Genomic DNA, 13,509 nt, shown 5'->3' with positions numbered 1-13,509 from the left:
CACACATATATATATATATATATATATATATATATATATATATATATACATACATACATACACATACATACACATACATACATATACACACACACACACACACACACACACACATTTGTGTTACAACCCCTGGTATGCCTAAATATGGGAGGAAGGTCACTACTCCCTCTTTCTGTCCTTCGGCTCATCACAGAAAACCATGCAGGCAGAAAACCATATTTTTTATTTTCAATGTTGCCTTTTTTTATATTTGTGTTGTATTTGTACTGATAAATAAATAAAGGGAGACTAGTATAGATCTATTCGAGCTAATTAGCTCTCATCAGCTAGCCATACCCTTACTGGGATTTGAATCTTTATTTATTTATCAGTACAAATACAACACAAATATAAAAAAGGCAACATTGAAAATAAAAAATATGGTTTTCTGCCTGCATGGTTTTCTGTGATGAGCCGAAGGACAGAAAGAGGGAGTAGTGACCTTCCTCCCATATTTAGGCATACCAGGGGTTTTAACACAAATATGTGTGTGTGTGTGTGTGTGTGTGTGTGTGTGTGTATGTGTATATATATTTATTTGTGTTGTTATTTGGGCATACCAGGGGTTGTAACACACACACACACACACACACACACACACACACACACACACACACACATATATATATATATATATATATATATATATATATATATATATATATATTAACCTATTGATTTGTCATCTGATGATACAGATTTTTGAAGAAAGAATTTCAAAAGATAATCATGAAATATAGGTTTATTGCATGATCAAGTTAGGATTAAAAATATTGATTGCATTATTAGTTAAAAGATAACACCCAGTGCTATAGCTCTCTAGTTCAGTTTGGATTCATTCCTAAAAGAAATTTAGTAAATCCAATTATGAGGCCATAATGCTACTTGTTCTAAATATAGTCTGCTAAATTGGAGATTGTGGCAAAGAATGAAATTCTGCTGCTAGTAAATGGAAGAGGTTTGTGTGTTTATTTGGTGCCATGCATCTATCTACAGTGCTGCATAATTCTCTCCTTTCATTGAAGCTTGAAGGAAGGCCTGAAATACAATAAAACTTCACTAGGTTTGCTACCATTGAATATTTTTAAAGAACCTCACTGAGTAGAAAATATATTTTCCAAGCCAATTATTATTGGAAATAGAATTTGGAAGTGAATTAATTTCCCTAATTAATCAGTTCTATTCACCTGCAAATCAAAATAGTGGAACATTTATGACTATTTTTTTTAAAAAGGGGCAACAAGCAAAGATGTTAATTCTTAATTTAAATGGATTTATTATAGATGAATTAGCAGTTTCTATCAAACAATACTACACAAAATAAAAAAGGCACAGAGAAAAGAGTCTCTGATTATTTTAATCACTGAATCTTCTAAAATCTGTACATTATAATATCATAGTCAGTGAACAAAATTATTTCATGTCAGAATGTCAGTTTGAATGTTCATTTCCAAATTAAGCTTCATAAATCAGTGATTTGTCATTGTGATAGGCATATTATAACTAAATGGCTGTTTTTTAAAAAATTCTGCTCTTTTAAAAAATACTAATGTACTATGAAAAATTAATGATAGTTGTCACAATTTAATTCAAGCATGTGAATCACAGAAAAGCTGCACAGATTTCATAGCTAAATCTCTTTCTCTCAGTACAGGACCAATAGAATCCATTGGAAGGTATCATGTGAAAAATGAAAAAAAAAAACCTGCCTTGTATGTTATGTTATGCAAACATACTAATTGCAGTTAATAAAATAGTTTACAAAATACTTTCCTTCCTTCCTTTTTTTAATCCTCCCCCAATGTTTTATCAGTATGGATTAGTGGTGACGGGAAAGGAGTTGGAATAAGGGATTCCTGTGCCTGTTACAATATCAATTAATCCAGAACTCCAAAACCTGGGAAGTAATTCAGATAAGGAAAATCTTATAAATCACCTCATTTTAGTTTTAAATTTCTGCTCTCTTTTTCCTACATTCTAAGGTTGGCTGCATTATTCAGTTCCTCATCGTGCTAACCTTCTATATTTTCTTTGAAGCTCAACAGTCTTCACTCAAAAGAATAATAAATTTCAATTAGCAGATTCATTTTTATATTATGGTAAATCATGTATGATGTTTATGATCTGTGAAAGGCAATGTATTTTTTGCAGATCTCTGTAAAAGAGAATTTCAGTAGTATATGATTTTAGTTAAATTATAATATCATATAAAATACTGCTGACCTTAAGCTTAAATAAGCGGATTGTTTTTTATGTCCCCTGAAAGCATTGTTTATATGTAGACTGCTTGAAATACTTAAGGTGTAATTCGGCTTGATTAAAATTTACATATCCTTTGCTGTATTGCCTTTGCTTCTTAAATCCCTAGACTATTAGATGTTTAATCCCATCAAATTCAAACTGAGAGGAAATTAGTGTATCTACCAAATGCTATGATGTGTAACTGAAATGAATCAATTTGCTAATGGATATGCTTCCTAACTTTTCCTTTCAAAATACATCAAAATATATTTTGAGTTAGCTTAACCCTGAATGAAGACTTAAATCTAGTATAGAAATACTAGATTTAAAACAATTTAAATGTCTTGTGCCTTGTTTCCATAAAGCTATGTGTCAGGAGGCATATGATTGTTAATTTCCATACAGGTTTACTTTTTCTTTTTTCAAATTAGTCCCTTTCCAAAGAACATAGATTAATGGCTAATGGGTTGTGGAACAATAGTAAAATAGGAAAATCCAGATTAAAGTCCATCTCCAATCTTGGAAGCTCGCCTAATGTCTTTAGGGCAATCAATCTTTCTCAGGTAAACCATTCTGTGATAGAAAATTAAAGGAAAAGTGTTATTTATACCTCCTTGAGTTTCTTAAGGAAGGTCAAGGTATAAATAGGTATTTGAAATGGAATTTACAAATGTCCTTGTTACTAAACAAGATTAGTCTTAACTATCTATATAAAGTTACCAAACCTTCTTTTTTATGACAAATGCATATTGGTAAAGGAAAAAAAAACATTGTAAATGAAGAACTAAATAACTCATCACCAACATTTTCAGTTTGTTAGATTTATTGCACAGTGAAGAGGACAAGGCTGCCTTTTTGTTTAATACTGTTATCAATTTCTGTGTGGCTTTTACATCTGTGTCTCAGCATATGTACAAATTTATTGTTTATTTTTTATTTCCTTCTTATTTTAGCTGGACACTGTGGTTCTCCGGATCCAATTGTAAATGGCCACATTAGTGGTGATGGTTTCAGTTACCGTGATACTGTGGTCTACCAATGCAATCCTGGTTTTCGACTTGTTGGCACATCTGTTCGGATATGCTTACAAGATCACAAGTGGTCTGGGCAAACTCCGGTTTGTGTCCGTAAGTGATACTTTTCATCTGATATGTCCTAAGCATATAGCTAGGTAATAATGATAAGATATAACCCTTTGCACAGAAATGAGAGTCACACGTGCAAGAGGAAGCATTGATAGGATTATACTACAAGGATGCAATAATATTCATTGATAGCTACTGCTTCTGTTTCATAGGCCTAGCTGAAAAGTGTTTTCATCTCTCATATAAGACTATGCCATGAAAACTCAGTTCCCACGCTGTTCTGCAAGCAATTGCATAGTTCAAAATATAATAAAGAAAGTCAAGTAGCCCTGATACTGTATTATATTAATTTCAAATAAAAAGCCAGTTCAAATCTTAAATTGTATGTGCTCTCTTTAGTATCTCCATCACTCCTTCGTTAGACTATATAGGAATAATAGGACATACAGTTAATCTCAATTTATAACAGATCTGTTTGAAGTTAATTTAATGGTTCTTTGAAGTTACTTGTAACCTGCAGTCACATGACAGAGATTTATGGTTATTTTGCTGGAAGCTGACATTTACTTCCAGTTTCTGGCAACAAATGCCCATTGCAGACAATGGATTTGCTTACAATCATTGTTTTCAGTTAACAATCACCACAAAAAAGTCATAAAATTAGGCATGATCACATGATGACAATGCACTTAATAACCAGCACAATTTATGACTGTAATTCTGGCTCAATGATGGTTGTAAGTTGAGGACAACCTATAACAAGTCAAGGCAGAGAAAGAGAGAAGACATTTGACTTTTAGGTGAATGTTACATATAAACTGTTTATATGTTGTAACTTGTTTGCTAAAATGTTCCATATTATTATTCACAGTGTTTAAAAGAATTATATTACAAAGTGATAAGTCTGAACAATAGACACATTTGGCAGAATATAATTCACATTTAATATGTAGCTGTTAAAGTAGCCTACTTTAAGAATTTGATATTTATTTCTCATCATGAAAATGCATAATCATCTGATTTGAAAGTTATTAGTTTATTCAAAGTATTTAATGCAACTGCATAGATTTGGCATGTTTATATGAGGTATATACATCAGGAATGCTATATTTATAATAATTATATTAATATTCAATGGAAGTATGGATATTATTTTATATGAACAATAATTGTAATTGTTGTGGGCCACAATCTTTATTTAATCAATTTCTATGTCAGTCATGAATCTTGATAGGTCGCAAGCAATTTTACACAGCTATTGTAAAAGAATCACTTCTTTTATGGGCAGTGAAAGAACTACAGAATAAAAAATCATGGATTTTTTTTTTCTGACTTTCCAATACAACAGTTGCAGAGTGTTGATCTGTCAAGAGGTTGGCAATGTGTGACAATAGTAATGATGATGTGGTAAGACTAGACACAAGGTCTAAGACCTTTTGTTTCTAAAAGGCATAACAAAAACAGCATCTGTCAAGAGTAATGAGGGGTGTAAACAGGACTTGACTGAGTAGAATATGCATTTGTCGAAAAGGACAATAATCTAAGCACAACTGTCTTCACTATTGCAATTTTTACTGACAAACTTAATTTTATATTATAACACCATTTCACATATAATCTGTTCTGGCAATTTTTCAAATTAAAGGATTACTGGTGAAGAACATGTCAGATAGCAAAATCCTTACCGTGTTATTAGCCCAATGCAGATTATTCAAGACAATTGATTTTTCAATAGCTATCGGTTATAATAGCTAAGATTGGAATAAACATATGCAAAGGAATATGCCTCCAAGTATCAGGTTGATGTTATAAAAGAATAAATGAAGGAAAAAGGCGGGGGGGGGAGGGTGATCACTGATGACTATTATACTTTTGGACTGACAAATGAAAATGCTGGCCTTGCAACACAGTGTCATCTGGCAGGGCTTTATTTGTGTTTCCATTTTATCAATTTGATCAATAACTAAAATGACTAGAATTATATCAAATTGTATCATCCTAGCAGGAAAGCAGACATCATGAGCACATTATATTGTCCCCTCTTCCTGCATATTCCTTCAATCTGGATATTCCAGAGTATCTCACAGGGGTTATGAGATACTCTGGAATATCTTCCAGTGATTAAGAGTTTGCAAAAGAGACTGGAAGCCTCCTATGGATTTTTTTGAGTGAAATGAAAAATCGTGTGATTTATGGTTTTGATGATTAGAAAGCATAGACCGCTTAGAGGGCACTGTAAAACACTGTAAAGAAGTATATAAGTCTAAGTCAGGGGTGGGTTCCTGCAGGCACTGTTGCCGGCGCGCTTGTGTGCGTGCTTCAAGTGTGCATGCGCAGTGCAATTACAATTGTTCTCTGTGTGTACAGAACTGAAAAACAAGATGGCAGCCTCAGTGGCACCACCTGGGGAACCAGTTCTGGGGTGTGGCAGGCCTGGGTCGCTGCCGGTTCCAGCGACCCAGGCGTCAAACCACTACTGGTTCGGCCGAACTGGTCCAAACCGGTAGGAACCCACCAGGGACGTGCGGTCAGGGGAGGCAGGGGAGGCAGAGCCTCACCGCTCTGATCATGAAAAGAAAAAAAGGGGAAAAGTCACACGTGGTCCGATTCCCTGCCTTCCTAAGTCAACATGAAGGGGACCGCGGAGCGCGCTCCGCGGGCTCGCGCTCTGCAGTCCCCTTCATGTTGACTCAGGAAGGCGGAGAATGGGACCACGTGTGCAGGAGAAGCGCACTCCGTGGTCCCCTTCATGTGGACTCAGGAAGGCGGGGAATGGGACCACATGTGCAGGAGGCTTAGGCTGCCTCAGCCTCCTACACCCGTGGTCCGATTCCCCACCTTCCTGATGACATCACCAGCCTCACCAGCCATAAACCTCACCGCACGTCACTGGAACCCACCACTGATCTAAGTGCCATTGTAGAAAGATGCAATATGTTGTAATGTCAGAGAAAGAGGTTAAAATATACCTGCACTCACAAACTGCTGTGAAGAATATTGGAACCACCTCTTTATATCTTTTCTTCTTTCTTTTCTATTTTTCTTATCATTATTTCTTCTTCTTACTTTATATTAGTTTGTACTACTATATTTTTGGAGTATAAGACACACTTTTTTTTCCTCGAAAAAAAGGCTGAAAATCTGGGTGCATCTTATACACTGAATACAGCATTTGTTGCCTCCCGACACCCCGCCCCTTCACCAAAATGGCCATGCATACTCTTATGGAGGCTTTCAGAGAACTCCTGGGGCCTGGGGAGGGCAGAAATGAGCAAAAATTGGGTCGTTTTTTGCCCTCCCAGCAGCCCTCCTAAGGCTATTCATGTGTTTTTTTGCGGGGGGGAACGGGTCCATTTTTTGGAGGTTTGCAGAGTGCATAAACTTTTTTTTTCCTTTTGGAAAGCTCTTTAACTGATTGATGAGAATTACATTGATCAAATGCTGTGCCAACAGGAACACCTACCTATCTACTGTATTTCTCTCTATCTCTATTTCTCTCTCTCTGTAGCCCTCTACCTTCCTACCTACCTACCTACCTACACTCACTCTCTCCCTCCCTCCCTACTGTATTTCTCTCTCTTTCTCTCCCTCTCTCTCTCTCCCCCGCTTTATCTGCCTACCTACCTAACTACACTCTCTCTCCCTCCTTAGCTAATGTATTTCTCTCTCTCTCTCTCTTTCTCTCTTTCTCTCTCGCTCGCGCTCTGCAGTCCCCTTCATGTTGACTCAGGAAGGCGGAGAATGGGACCACGTGTGCAGGAGAAGCGCACTCCGTGGTCCCCTTCATGTGGACTCAGGAAGGCGGGGAATGGGACCACATGTGCAGGAGGCTTAGGCTGCCTCAGCCTCCTACACCCGTGGTCCGATTCCCCACCTTCCTGATGACATCACCAGCCTCACCAGCCATAAACCTCACCGCACGTCACTGGAACCCACCACTGATCTAAGTGCCATTGTAGAAAGATGCAATATGTTGTAATGTCAGAGAAAGAGGTTAAAATATACCTGCACTCACAAACTGCTGTGAAGAATATTGGAACCACCTCTTTATATCTTTTCTTCTTTCTTTTCTATTTTTCTTATCATTATTTCTTCTTCTTACTTTATATTAGTTTGTACTACTATATTTTTGGAGTATAAGACACACTTTTTTTTCCTCGAAAAAAAGGCTGAAAATCTGGGTGCATCTTATACACTGAATACAGCATTTGTTGCCTCCCGACACCCCGCCCCTTCACCAAAATGGCCATGCATACTCTTATGGAGGCTTTCAGAGAACTCCTGGGGCCTGGGGAGGGCAGAAATGAGCAAAAATTGGGTCGTTTTTTGCCCTCCCAGCAGCCCTCCTAAGGCTATTCATGTGTTTTTTTGCGGGGGGGAACGGGTCCATTTTTTGGAGGTTTGCAGAGTGCATAAACTTTTTTTTTCCTTTTGGAAAGCTCTTTAACTGATTGATGAGAATTACATTGATCAAATGCTGTGCCAACAGGAACACCTACCTATCTACTGTATTTCTCTCTATCTCTATTTCTCTCTCTCTGTAGCCCTCTACCTTCCTACCTACCTACCTACCTACACTCACTCTCTCCCTCCCTCCCTACTGTATTTCTCTCTCTTTCTCTCCCTCTCTCTCTCTCCCCCGCTTTATCTGCCTACCTACCTAACTACACTCTCTCTCCCTCCTTAGCTAATGTATTTCTCTCTCTCTCTCTCTTTCTCTCTTTCTCTCTCTCTATCCCTCTATCTATCTACCTACACACTCTCTCTCCCTACCTACCTATTGTATTTCTCTCTCTCTTTCTCTTTTTCTCTCTCTCTCTATCCCTTTATCTACCTACCTACCTAACTATTCTCTCTCTCCCCCTACCTATCCAATATATATATATATATATATATATATATATATATATATATATATATATATATATATATATATATATATATATATATATATATATATATATATATATATATATCCTTCTACCTACCAACTGCCTACTCTCTCTCTCTCCTACTATCTACTGTATTTCTCTCTCTATCTCTTTCTATTTCTCTCTCTCTATCCTCTACCTACTACCTACACACACTTTCTCTCCCTATCTATCTACTGTATTTCTCCATTTTTTTTCTCTCTCTCTATTTCTATCTTTCTCTATCCCTTTATCTACCTACCTACCTAACTAACTAACTGTTCTCTCTCTCTCCCTCTCCCTACCTATCTACTGTATTTCTCTCTCTCTATCCATCTACCTACCTATCTACATCCTCTCTCTCTCTCTCTCTCCCTACCTACCTACTGTATTTCTCTCTCTTTCTCTCCCTTTCTATCCCTCTATCTACATACCTACTTCTTTTTGAAAATTTGCCTCTTCAAAAACTTGTGTGTCTTATACTCTGGTGCGTCTTATACTCCGAAAAATACGGTAGTTTTTAATCTCCTTGTATAAAAGTTTTAATTAAAAATTATGAACAAAAAAAGTGGGTGCAGTGGAAAGAGAAAACAAGTTGCACAAGTAGAAAAGTCACTTTCCATGACTTTGGTTGAAGCCAACAATTATTAATCATTTAAAAATATATTTCAAAAATGAAAAAATACAGCAGCTGCAGCCCAGTACTTTGTGGTGAAATGAGCTCTTTTACCCACTAAAAAAAAAGACAAAAAAAAAAAAAAAACCCTGAAAGAGCAAGGAATTTCCTATGAGGATAGAAGGGGTCTTTGAGAAACAAACTCATCAGTTTTTCTTCTAGATATCTATACCCTTTTGTGTATGCTGTAGCAGTTAATTTTGGAATTTTCCTGTAACAACTATGTCTTGAGATGGATCACAAGATCTTCCCAAAATATCAAATGTGCTCATAGTTTTCATATTTTGCTGACTTAATCTCTCTATTCACTTATAACTTCTGGTTTATAACATGACAGCATAGAATTTATCCTGAAGACAAGCCCGTTTTAGGTTTACAAGATACTCTGAACTTACTTTCAACAGCAATCACATGTGGCCATCCAGGAAACCCTTTGCATGGTGTGACCAATGGCAGTGAGTTCAACTTGAACGACGTTGTTAACTTTACCTGCAATACAGGATATTTACTTCAGGGTGCCTCCCGAGCGCAGTGCAGAAGCAATGGACAATGGAGCAGCTCTTTACCCACTTGCCATGGTAAGTCAGTTACAATAGGATTAGTGTATTACTCTACTCTATTAGTGTATTACTTTATGAAATGCAGTTTTCTTAAAATCAGTCCAAGATTTCAAGTAGGAAAGCATTTTCTGAAGATGGATTTGCGTAGTCCTATTCATGTCATTAAATATTAAGGTTTTGATTTTTCCCCTTATATTTTGCATATATTGGCAGCTCTGTTACAGTGAGACCTAGTGCCTACTGAAATCTTTAAATGATAGATTTGTAATCTATTATACAAAGTACACAGTCATCTGAGAAACATAATAAAAATCCATTGTATCATTTATCTTACTCATATAGTATTGTACAAGGAAAGGTTTTCTTTAATTATAATTTTAAACATTAGGATATTTAAAAACAAACTCATTTTATTAGCACCCTCCCCCCCACACACACACACTTTTAAAAAAACCAAAATCCAAAAAAAGGACCAAGTTTTTGTTTCAAAATATGTTCATAAAAATCATTTTGGAAGTCCCAAAATGATTCTTATTCTTCTTCCATGCAAAGACTGGCTCCCAATGTCTTAAAACACAGATTACAATACTAGAACAAGATGAAAAAAATGTGTACTTGTTGTCACTTATATACACTGAAAGGTATTAATGGGCTATTACATCACAAACCAAAGAAAGTATTTTGATTGCAATGGGAAGAGAGGGGGAGAGGGAAGGAAGACTGCATTAAAATAAAAAAAATGGAGCAAAGGTGCATATTCTACTAGTTTTCTCAATCTTCATTACATAGTGAGAAATTTTCTCTCTGATTTTACAGTGGTGAACTGTTCAGATCCGGGCTTTGTAGAAAATTCTATTCGTCACGGACAACAGAATTTCCCTGAATCTTTCAAGTATGGAAGCAGTGTGATATACCACTGTAAGAAGGGGTTCTATCTACTAGGATCTTCCACTGTAACATGTAAAGCCAATGGTTTTTGGGACAGATCATTACCCAAATGTTTGCGTAAGTATCAACTGATTCTATTTTTTTCATCAGAAGGCCAGAAATCTCACTTATCATAGGGATGCATGTCAGCTATTCTTGCAATAAATTCACTGTGTGACAAACTTTGTTTTATTTTTTACTTCATACATGTTTTCCCACTCACTTTATTTAGAACAGTAAGTTAGTAAGGACATTCATAGACAATACTCAAGTAACAGAGAGTAAACTTTTATGTGAAATTGTTCACTGACTGCATACAAATATTGGGGACAGGAGTGGTGCGGTGGCCTAGATGTGAATTTCTCACCTCACAATCAAGAGGCTGTGAGTTCGATACTAGGTAAAGGTAGATATTTCTTTCTCTGGGCACAATGAGAATATATCTGCTGAACAAAACTCTGCATTGGTGACAGGAAGGGCATTTGGCATTAAACACTCTGGTAGCTCCATTCAGTTGACCAGACTTCACCCCGCAAGTGATTATGGAGTCATTAAAAGCTGCTGCTGCTGCTGCTGGTATAAGTAGTATGCAGGTCTTGGCGTATTCAGGTCTTTTCCCATGTAAGATTACATAGGAAAAGATCCGAATACGCCAAGACCTGCATACCTGTACCCGTGAAAATCTACGAAAACAAATATATATATTTGTATATATAGTTTTTTTGTATTCAGGTCTTTTCCCGTGTAAGATTGAGATTGTTTTGGCAACGTTTCAGCAAGGTCTCACTCACCATCTTCAGGCTGGAGTTTTCGGCTTAAAGCGTGGTTGGAGCAACCGTCTTTCTATAAATCTTGGTGGGGGTGTGTGGAATGCTGGCTTTGTTTCACACAAGAACGCAGTAAGAAAAAAAGAAAAAAACTTCCTCCCTTTTCCAGCACCTTAAATCTATAGGACATGAAATTAATTTTGAAGGAACCAAATTAATCTCCAAAACTGAACACTTCAACAAGAGCATAATTAAGAAAGCTATTAAAATAGAGAAACACCCCCACAACATGAATAAACATGATGATACCTCCCGCCTACTAGACATCTGGAAACCAGCCCTAGTCAACAAGTGAGCCCCACCCATCACCCAGGCCGTTACAACACAAAACAACAACGGACACACAGCCAGCACCAATCAGCACCAATCTACCAATCATGATACACCCACACAACCAATCAATCCACTTACTGAAACAAAGCCAGCACTACACACACCCCACCAAGATTTATAGAAAGACGGCAGCTCCGACCATGTTTTAACCCGAAACTCCAGCCTGCAGATGGTGAGTGAGACCTCGCCGAAACATTGCCAAGATAATCTCAATCTTACATGGAAAAAGACCTGAATACAACAAGACCAGCATACCTACACCCGTGAAAAACTACGAATATATATACTGTGCTGCTGTTCTTCGACAAATGAACAATTACAATATTTTCTTTTTTTCATCATAGCAATATCTTGTGGACATCCTGGAGTGCCAACAAATGCAATTCTATCAGGAGATAAATTTACATTTGGATCTGTTGTTCAGTATTCATGCACAGAAAGGCAAACTCTCTTGGGAAACTCTAGTAGAGTGTGCCAAGAAAACAGCCGCTGGAGTGGGACACTCCCCCATTGTTCAGGTAATTTTGTGAGGGATTAATTGTGAGCTTCTAACATATTTCTAATGTTCATTTGCTATTTTTAGCAGAAGTTTCATTATTTTATTTAACAAAAATGGCTTCTATGAGACTCATAAGCTGGGTGAGTGGTTCCAACACATTCCAGGATTGACATCAGAGGTCTCTGTCCAGGAGAGTGCAGTGCTAGGAATAGCTAAGATACTGTTCAGAACATAAATTCTGAGGCCTCTGGTAGAGGGTTCATGATTTCACTCCAGAGGAGTGAAACGGAAATAATGATATAATACTTTCTAATATAAAATCTGACAGGCACTAGAAATTTATATTTTATACAAAGGAAGCTATATGATTGGCATAATAGTTGAAAGATCGTTCATTGAGTCAACAGGTAGTTAGGGAATTTATTAATTTGGTATATTTTGAAAAAGTTAAAAACAAACCTAGTGTTTCCAACATTTTTGTGTGTGATTGCAATTCAAAGTGAGCCTTGATATTGGAATCAAGGCATAAAACATCTTTTACTACAGTGGTCCAAAATAAGATGAGTCTGAAACAGTGTACACATCCCAATTTTAAATATAATTCTGTTTGTAATTTTTTAGGAAACAATCCAGGATATTGTGATGATCCTGGAATGCCCTCTCACGGGTCTAGACTCGGCGATGAGTTCAGGATCAAAAGCCTAATACGTTTCTCCTGCGAAATGGGCTATCAGTTGAGAGGTTCCCCAGAAAGAACATGTCTCCTCAATGGATCTTGGTCTGGATTGCAGCCAGTCTGTGAAGGTTTGTAGCAATAGCAAGTTCCAACTCATGTGATTGTACTAAGTCTCTTTGGGAAGGGAAAACAGAGGGGGGGGGGTATTAAACTCTCTGTTTCCTCAAAAATAGAGTTTCAAATATATTTAAATATTCTTAATCTCATATTTAAATAGTCTTAGTCTCTTAACCTGATTCTTGATCTGGATAAGTGGAAACCACCAGTTATCTTCTGAATATACTCAATTTTACATTAATTGTAATTAAGAATTTGTTTTCTTCTCCTTTTCATACTGGTCAGGGAGGTAAGAGTTTACTGTTACAGTGAGAGAGATTTTCCCTCCAAATATATTTTCATCTCTGCAAGAAAGAAAGAAAGAAAGAAACCAGTTCTAGGCTACCTAAATATTTTTTTCTAAATTTACTCTTTTTTATGTCTCAGATTAATCAATGTATTGGTTAGTGTCTGTCTGTCTCTGTCTCTGTCTCTGTCTCTGTCTCTCTCTCTCTTTCTCTCTCTCTCGTATGAAGACATAGAGATAAAGGTTGACATCTAATGCAATCTATCCACTGCCCCCTATTCCATAGCAAATAAAACCTTGGTTGATAAAGTTGGGGAAGGAGGACTCTGAAGC

The 13,509-nt window shown here is 36.7% G+C and overlaps 1 protein-coding gene across 1 annotated transcript in view; it reads left to right on the top strand.

Moving 5' to 3' along the window:
• Positions 1-13,509, top strand: part of CSMD1 (CUB and Sushi multiple domains 1) — a gene marked incomplete at its 5' end in the record, with an annotated part of 1,188,747 nt that overhangs the window by 1,129,878 nt on the left and 45,360 nt on the right. The window contains 5 exons of the mRNA XM_081942958.1: positions 3,234-3,407; positions 9,356-9,529; positions 10,328-10,516; positions 11,943-12,116; positions 12,719-12,901. Coding sequence (XP_081799084.1) covers positions 3,234-3,407; positions 9,356-9,529; positions 10,328-10,516; positions 11,943-12,116; positions 12,719-12,901 — 894 coding nt within the window. The remainder of the gene's footprint in view (positions 1-3,233; positions 3,408-9,355; positions 9,530-10,327; positions 10,517-11,942; positions 12,117-12,718; positions 12,902-13,509) is intronic.

The sequence above is a fragment of the Natrix helvetica genome (assembly GCF_964273705.1).
Source record: "Natrix helvetica genome assembly, chromosome: 2".
In the NCBI taxonomy this organism is placed as follows: domain Eukaryota; kingdom Metazoa; phylum Chordata; class Lepidosauria; order Squamata; family Natricidae; genus Natrix; species Natrix helvetica.
The sequence above is the reverse complement of the archived record's forward strand: the minus strand, read 5'-3'. Positions and strand labels throughout refer to the sequence as shown.